General features: G+C 32.3%; 1 protein-coding gene across 1 annotated transcript; it reads right to left on the bottom strand.

Annotated features, from left to right (window-relative positions):
- Positions 1-7,098: 7,098 nt before the first annotated feature.
- LOC139840779 (uncharacterized) lies at positions 7,099-8,800 on the bottom strand. Its single transcript, XM_071831025.1, has 3 exons — positions 8,330-8,800; positions 7,625-7,859; positions 7,099-7,556 (listed from the first exon to the last, which is right to left on the bottom strand). Exons 1-3 carry the CDS (start codon positions 8,798-8,800, stop codon positions 7,099-7,101), a joined length of 1,164 nt encoding a protein of 387 aa, XP_071687126.1.
- Between the last annotated feature and the right edge of the window lie 585 nt (positions 8,801-9,385).

Here is a 9,385-nt window from a genome sequence, read left to right as displayed (position 1 = left end):
AAAAAAGAATAAAAGGGAGATTGAGAGTTTGAATTTGTTGGAAGTCACCGGAGTAAAACTGCTGTTGTTACCCCACAAAAAAATTGACAGACAACCTTGGTAACTAAACCTAGGTGAATTACCCAATCAGGTTAAATTTCTACAATGAATTGTGTTTGTAAATTGTTTTCTCAGGTTCCATAAATTACAAAAGAGAAAATTGGGCCGTTTGTCCCTGTGGTTTACATGAAATGGGATGTTTGGTCCCTGAACTTTATTTTCAGGGTTCTTGGTCCCTGTGGTTTTCAATACACATGTGGGTGGTCCCTGTCTGTAACAGCCGTTAACTTATTCCGTTAACTACTATCACATGAGGGTATTTTTGTCTTTTTAATATTCTCTTCATCTGCACTTCATCTCTCTTTCTTGTCTCTGTAACATACTCAATCTTCCCTAAATCTATACTTCATCTGCCTTTCACTTTGATTTCTTAACTAAATGAATAATAATTTTTCCAATTACTAGGTCCATTTCTCAATTTCTAAAATACAAAATTTGAATTACACAAGAGATATTAAACCCATTCTTGCTTGCCCCACATTGAATTTATCAAAAATATGAACAACCAACCTACAACAACTATAAATTTATCACATTAATTTTTATCACAAAATTAAACAATATTCCACAAAAATCAAACACTTCACACTATAAACAAAAGCCTCTATAATTTTTATACAAAATCAAACACCCCAAACAAAAACCTAAACCTCTGTAATTTTCTATTTGAGTGAAAAGGAGACTAATTTAACATGGAACGTACCTTTTGGAGTTAAGAAGCATAACCGGGTCTTTTATTTTTTCTATTTGAGAGCATTGATTGAATGGCATCAGAAGTGTATTGGTGCAACATGAACGAGGCAACTGATTGAACTTGATGTTGTAACGACAATGTCTCTGTATTTGAAATTATTTGTAAAGGTTTTGAAGCTTTTTAAGTTTGACGAAATTGAAGATGGGTTTGAAATTTTGAAATAATAGGCTAAATCAAGTCGTGAATTTATATCAAGATCTTCAAAATGCTAACCGGATCTTGAGCGTTAATTCAAGTCTTGCTCCCATTGATTGAGTCTGCCGGAATTCGCTACCACTTTCGGTCAAACTCCGATTTCTGACCATTCCACCGCCTCCTTCATCGAATTCTTTTTTATGTTACTCGAATCAGCCTGTTGAAACAATCCATTGAATTAGGATGATGTGGTGGTGTTGTAACTATAGATCTAACTATAGATATTCAACTAAATGCATCGATCTGGGCTTCCATTCATTCCATTTTCATTTTACATCCATCAGATTCGTATCTAAAATTGCATCACTACCTAACCTTTCTTTTCAATCAGGCTCGCATCTAAAAGAAAGAGATGAAAGCTGTTGTTGTTTTATATTTGATTATACATCTTGATTTTGATTTTCATTTGCGGTTGATTATGGATCATGGTTTTGATTTTGGGATTTTAATCGGGTTTAATTTTGGGGTTTTGATTTAGGTTTTAATCTTTAGGTATTTGATTTAGGATTTAAATTTTTGGGGATTTGATTTTAGGTCCTTGGTTAAAGAAAAAAAATCTGGAAGAAAAAAGTATTGTAAAAGACGAAAATACCCTCACATGCATGGCACATAACTGAAGTTAACCGTTAACGGATCTTTTTAACGGTTGTTACAGACAGGGACCATCCACACGTGTATTGAAAACCACGGGGAACAAGAACCCCGAAAATGAAGTTCAGGGACCAAACAGTCAAACACCCAATTTCATGTAAACCACGGGGCCCAATTTTCTCATTACAAAAACTAAATTTAATAATTTTAATTTTAATAATTGTAGAGTTGTAATCTCTTGAATACATTAATTTGCTTGAAATTCAATGGACCAATGAGAGCACGACATGTGTCGCAAAAATCACATGTGATTGGAAAAAAAAATTAATATTTTTTTCACAATTTTTTTTTTATTTTTTTAATATTTTTTTAATTTTTTTTTCTTTTTACAATCACATGTGATTCTGCATGTCAATCACATGTGATTGTAAACCCAATCACATGTGATTATGCATATCAAGTTCAATCACATGTTATTGTACAATTCAATCACATGTGATTGTGTAGGTAAATCACATGTGATTGTAAAAAAAATATTGAAATTTTTTTTTTTTGAGGAATTTTTTTTAAAGAATTGTTTTTGAATTTATTGTTTTTCAATCACATTTAATTTTCGCGTCACATGTCGCGGTCTCATTGGTCCCTTGGATCTCAACTTAATTTATGGATTCAAACGAATATTCCTTAATAATCATAATATGATGATACTACGTATAATGTAATAAAGACATAATCACGCCAACAGTCTATGTAGTTTAGAGATTTTGTATTTAGTCCCTATACTATTTTTCTTTATCTAGCCGTTCTTGTAGTTTACAATTTTTACACATACAGTCCCTGAGACTGACTGACGTCTGTAAATCACGAAATCACGTCAGGTGACTTGCACATGAGGATAAATCTATCATTTTATATATTTTCTTCATTTGTCTTTCTATTTCTTCATTTTCATCATCTTTTTTTACAATCCAATTATAATATTCAAATGTTAACCACTTTGTTTTGATGATGACATCAAGTCTTATGTCTTAAAAAGCGTGTAGAACAACACAAGTTCATGAGCCTACACAATCTCTAACAAACGAACAATATACATAGTAACAAAGTCAAAAGAGTCATTTGCAAAATCCTAGATGAGCACGGCTGGGTCCACGGTCGACCGCAGGTCAGACCGTGGATACCCTGTACCTTGGTTATGAGGAACAAGGTGCATGGTCGACTCCACGGTCAACCGTGGGTCGACCGCAGTTTTTCCTGTCCGAATTTTTTACAAATTTAGTTTGACCACTTCGGGGCATTATAATTTATAAAATTTGTTTTAACATGCTTACAATAGTTGCCCCCTTTATATCAAAATGAATTTTGGCCACAAAAACGCTAATCGAGGTTAATCACACCTAATGACATCTTAATGACGTTTTAACCTTGGTCAAGAATAACACTTATGTGTTATAAGTTATTTTATGGTCTTAAAATGAATTTTGTGGTCTTAAAATACGTTTTGGTCACTAGAACAATAATCTTGATTAATCTCACGTAATGACGTCTTAATGACAATTTAACTTAGAATTAAGTTCAAACACATAAGTGTTGCAAGAATATCTTTTTGAACTTAAAATATATCTAGACACATTAAGAATGGTCATTACCTCCCAAATAAAGAGATGCTCCCCTTTTAACCCTTAAGCATTATTTACATGCTTAAGTATGATTAGTCTTGGTAATTAGTGAAACTTTCAGAAAGTCTTTGCAAGGTTCAAATTAGTCTCATTTGGCTTGTTGCAAGTAACCAATGAGGTTAGATGCTTCCATTCAAGTACAGACAAATTGTATGAAGACCTAAGATTTGGGGTTTGGCTTGTTGTGGTTTGTCAATGGACAAAAATCTGCATTTTCCATTATGGGAAATCAATGATACGATACAAGGACAAGAGACTTTCTCCTTTTGCAAGCATATGTCAACTTCAATGAATGCATCCAAAGTACAAAATGAAGGTTAAGGACTTTCAGGTCTATTAAGCATCTTTTAAAGGCTCTATATTGAGTAAAGAAGCCAAAAATTCAAAGTTAAAAGAGCTCCAACAGATATATTGAAAAGATGTCCAACATGAGCGCGGTCGACCCACGGTCAACCGTGGAGTAAGCCACACAGGATCTGGAAAGTTTTTCTCTTGCCTATATAAACCAAGCCTTGGAGCAACTGAAGGACACCTCTTTCCACCATACTTTCAAAGTCGTATCAACTAATCTCCCAAGCCTCAAGCACATATATATGAAGAGATAATAAGAGAGAAAAAGAGATTCTACTTACACTAAATAGAATTACATTGTAAACTTTGTGCTTATCATTTGTATCTTTAAGTTTACTTTGTGAGATACTTCCTTAGGGGGTCAAAGAAGTTAAATAGTTCTTGAGATAGGAAGCACCATTTTACTTAGTGATTCAACTTCCTTAAAGGGATCTAGGAAGTTGATTAATTCCATTGGTAATTAATACTTGTCCAAGGTGAAGACAAGTTCGATCTAAGTAAGGTTGGTGTGACCTATTGAAGAACTATGAGAGATTGAGTAAGTAGATTAGTTCTTGTAATAAGAACACCAATTAACTTAGTGATTCTTCTTCCTTAAAGGTATCTAGGAAGATGATTAACTCCATTGAGAATTAATACTTGTCCAAGGTGAAGACAGGTTTAATCTAAATAAATTGGTGTGTCTTATTAAAGAACTATTGGTGTAAACGGATCTCCACCGGGTTTGGAGAAAGGCTTAGTGAAGCTAACTCCCGATTAGTGAATCGGGAAGTGGATTAGGAAGGATTAGTTAACATCCTCCTGAACCACTATAAATCCTTGTGTTTGTGCACTTACATTCTTTACATACTTGCATTAACGAACACAAACGCTTCCACACTTAAAACTTATGTTTTGATTGTTAAAGATTTCGAAAAAGTTTTAAAAATCGTATTACGTAACTATTCACCCCCCTCTAGTTACATTGGTATCAGAGCGGTTGCTCTAATCTTTGCTCAAAAAATGTTTTGTCGTGTCTAAAACTCTTTTGTGCAAAAACACGAGTCAAAGATCTTGGAACTAAGCTCTTCTTATTTGGAACGTAAATTATATTTTGGAAGAGCTAGTCTTGCATCACGATAATAATTTTGTATAAGAAGGCATGATCAAGACTCAAATGAAGTTGGATACTTCAAGGAAAAGAATGAAGACACGTGTTTTCTAGCAACTTCAAAACACTCACGTGATGTGGAGTCAAGGAAGGAACACGAATGCTCAAACTTACATTCATTACATTGAGGAAAAATACAACCATTCACATAGTGAGGTAAGTTTGTTTGTTATTAGTAAAAATCTATAAATCAGTAGGTTTAAAGCTTGCGTACTCTATTTGTTGTGATAATTAACAAAACATTGATTAAAATGAAAAAATTGAACAAAGAAACTTTCTTTTAATAAACCAAGTTAATTTTTGAAAAATCAGTCTCACATATTAAGCATGTAAAGAAAAATGTGGGGTTGGGTCAAAATCACCACTATAGTGTACACAATAGATGCACCTTGAAACTTGCCATGAAACTTAGATCAATGCAATGTATGTGATAAGTGAAATTACTTGTGCCTTGAATCCTTGCATGAAAAATAACATGAGTTATTGTTTGATGTGTGCTTGATTAATTGATCTTACATGCTAGAATACATAGGTTGTCAAACATCTTAGAGCCTTAAGTGATAGACATAATATCTAAGATTACACTCTAAGCATCTCAATAAGTATTCTCGAAACTCATATAGTAAAACAAAAGGATATTTAGTGGTAATAATAATTTGAAGCTAAAATCACTAGTTTGTGACTATTTTGAACAAAAAAAAGAATTACCTTTCTTCAAAAATGACAAAATGTGGTGATATAGTAAAAGTGATTTTTAAAGTCAAATATACCAAATGATAAATCAACACTTGGCCATAAAAGACACCTAGAGTGAACCTATCACAAGCTTTTCGAAAACACACTTCATAAAACTCAACATAGCGCCAAACCAGTCAGCGGCCGGAGCTACGGTCGATTGTGGATCGACCGCATGGGCTCTGATCAAAATGTGCTTTCGCAATTTTAAGATCGGCTGTGGTTTGACACTTTTAGATGTTGAATCGTTTAAAATGATTATAATATTAGTTTTACATTATTTATTGGCAAGATTTAAACATTTGCTAATGTGAAACTAATTATCATCATTAAAAGACACTCGTTTAAAATGTCAAATTTTCAACCATAAGTGTTTAGTGATTGTCAAATAAATACAAGTGTGCAAGATCAATTATTCTCACTCAGTACATGAACTTGATTTGCTAAATTTTTATATAAACATGTCTAAAGAGAATTAAAGTTTATCATTTGAGAAAGGTCCAAAGATGAGTTACAGTGAGAATATTCAACAAAATGACAAAAAGAAATCATGTCAAATAAATCCTAAGAGACATCAATAGGAGACAATTAGATCCTAAGTTTGTAGTCGAAGTTCTCATCTTTTAGGTGTAGTGTAGTTGTGCTAAGTTCAAAGTTGTGGTATGAGTTTGCAATCTTACTAAACAGTTGAGGAGTATGGGATAATATATGATTTCTATAATCTATGCTTAATGAGACACATTTGTGATGATAGATCTCATTCTAGGCTTATACTTAAACTACAACATCAACAAAGAGGAAAATGATATTACTCTTGTCTAAATTGCTAGAGTATTAGTCATTAGAAGTTTACTTAATTATACATAAAAATCAAATGAAAAACGTAAATTTCTTAAAGAAAATGCTTAGGAATCTCAAAAAACCTTATGTTTAAAACTAACTTTTAAAGTTTAATGTTCGACTAGGATTTAGCAAGCTCAATGACTTATATTGCATCCTATGGATATAATATTAAGTTTACATTGATAATTTATGATGCTCTAACACGTTGTTGTAAGAACTAGATTATCACTAAAAGTAGTCATTGATAAAAATTGTTAGTTAAACGCATAAGCGTTTGTTGAGTTGTTAAAATTTCTAAAACACACTTAGGGCCTGTTTACTATTTATTTCATTAAGTCACATATGGATAAAGATGGCAGAATGGATATAGAATGACTATATGGAGTAATCTGGAAATAAATAATCTTGTTTACTAATTGTGTTGAATAAATATGCTGAATGATAAAAATGACTATTATACCCCAGAGAAAATAATTGAAGTATTAGTTGTTTTAAATTGTTAAACTGATAATGTATAATTAATCAACATATAATATATTGTTTTAAATATAAAAGGATCACTAAATATATTAGAGCAACTAGTTTAACAATGTTTACAACAAGTAGTTACAAGTAATGTTTACAACAAGTACTTAACCAAAAATTACTTGCAAAGCTCTCATAAATTGCTTCCAAAAATATAAGTAAACAACCAAGAACAATCATATATTGCTTGCAATTTCATCACGCAAATTTGACATGTATTGCGCACTTTGAGCATCCCCTTGTGATTCGGGTTCGTCTTCCCCACCATCTACATGTTCTTCAACATCTTCGTCTCCTTCATTCTCTTCATCATTCGCGTCGCATTCCATGAAAAGCTCATCATGAATATTCCACTTTCTAATAAAATTATGTATCGCAAAACACACAATTACCACATTTCTTTGAACCGGGAATGAATAAGGAGCCATCTCTCTTAAGATTGGAAATCTTTCTTTCAAAACTCCGTAAGCACGTTCAATGACATTTCTAAGTTGTGCATGTCCATGATTAAATTTTTCTTCGCTAGTTAAAGCACGACGACGTCGAAAGTTAGCCAACCAATATCTTATGTTACGATATGGAGCTAGAAACCCACGAGTATTTGCATATGCAGCATCACATAAATAATATTTATCTATAATGAAATGAGTGTGTCAAAACTTTCAAATAATTAAAAATTATACATTTAAAAAAGATACATACTTGGTGGAGGAATTGGAAAACCGGAAGTGGGATTGTATAAAACTTCATTTAGTACTCTTGAATCATGAGCTATACCTTCCCATCCAGCCCATACATATGTAAATACCATATTGAAGTCACATATCCCTAAAACATTTTGATAGCATCGACCACCACCTCGCCCTCTATAAGCACTTTGTTGCTTAGCAGGAACAATCGCATGCACAAGAGTCCCATCTAGTGCACCTATTGCTCCCTTAATTAAAGAAGAAAGAACATACAAGAAGTTGTAAAAATATAATGACAACTTAAAAATATAATGACACGATTTAAGCCATAATAGAAATACAAATATAATTTATTTCATAAAATGACAACTTAAACAAGAAGTTGTAGCTGCCATCAGAAAGAGTTGTAACCAAAATTAAATAAAAAAAGGGACAGCAAAAGGACTAATAACACTAGTAACCAAGTCATTTTGGATCAAGTCATTCTCAAATTCAGCCCATTATTCTAATGGGTTATGGGTTATAAACACCCAAAACCAGCTCACCAATAGCTTACTAATGGCCCTCTTTCCCAAATGGGTCATGTGTTAAAACATACCCAAAACAGCTTATCAAGATATCTCATTCACAATCCATGTTATTTCCAACAATATGCCAAATTATCAAAAGACCTTTATCTTGTAAACGACAAAATGAGATACGACATGAAAAAACATACCGAAAATACTTCTCTCAAATATCTATGTCGATCGGACGCGGTCGGGCTAACATTGAGTGATGACGGCCCTATAGCTTCTCTCGCAAACTCCATCATTCCTTGTAAAACTTCATGAAAACATATATGAATAGTTCGTAAAGAGTGTTGAAATCTATATTTAATTTCTCTAAATCCATCATTTTGTCCAAGAATGGTTAGAAATATTGCCATCTTCTCCTCAACACTTACATACCTACTATCCTGCAACCAATTTCTTTCTTTAAAAAGGTCGCATAAAAGAACATATGCATCACGTGAGAGACGCATCAGTTGGTGACATTGTGTGTTTGATCCACTTAATAACTCTTGTGTGTACGCATGTCCAGTTAACGCAGAGTTGGTATCCGGTAACCTTTCAATTCTTAATGAGTTTCTTTGTCTCACATACCAATATAGAATGATTAAGAATATAAATTCATCTTCAACGTCCATATCTAAGTATACAAGTCAATGAAGTACCACATGTGAGCTACACCCACCTTACAAACAAAGGGTACAAGATTTAACAACCATATGCATTTATACTTTGAAGCCAAATTACACCTTACTGATGAATCTTCAAACAATCACCAAAATACACCTCATTTACAATTTGAAACCAGATACATTTATCAATTTATCATGTATAATCTAATGACAATAAAATTTGTTTCTTTTAGGACTTTCATCAAACACTTTAAATACACAAAATTTATATAACTTATAAATGTAGAATAATCACCAACGATAACAAAATAGGTCATGAAACACCTTGAATACACAACATTTATATAACTTATATAATATAATAATCAAGAAAGTCAACAAAATATAATTTAATCAAGATTATCAACATTATATAGATGATAGTACTACAAAAATCTCATCAGAAAAAGAAAAAAGAAAGAAATTAATAGAGATGCAGGATCATGAACAGTTGTAAAATTAGGTTTTAAAAGTTGTAGTTTATCAACAATATCAACACAATAGATGAAAAAATACATAATCTCATGAAAAAGAAAAAGAAATTGAACTTAC

The sequence above is a fragment of the Rutidosis leptorrhynchoides genome, chromosome 4, assembly GCF_046630445.1.
Source record: "Rutidosis leptorrhynchoides isolate AG116_Rl617_1_P2 chromosome 4, CSIRO_AGI_Rlap_v1, whole genome shotgun sequence".
Taxonomy (NCBI): Eukaryota; Viridiplantae; Streptophyta; class Magnoliopsida; order Asterales; family Asteraceae; genus Rutidosis; species Rutidosis leptorrhynchoides.
Note: the sequence above shows the minus strand (reverse complement) of the source record. Positions and strands in the feature narration are given on the sequence as shown.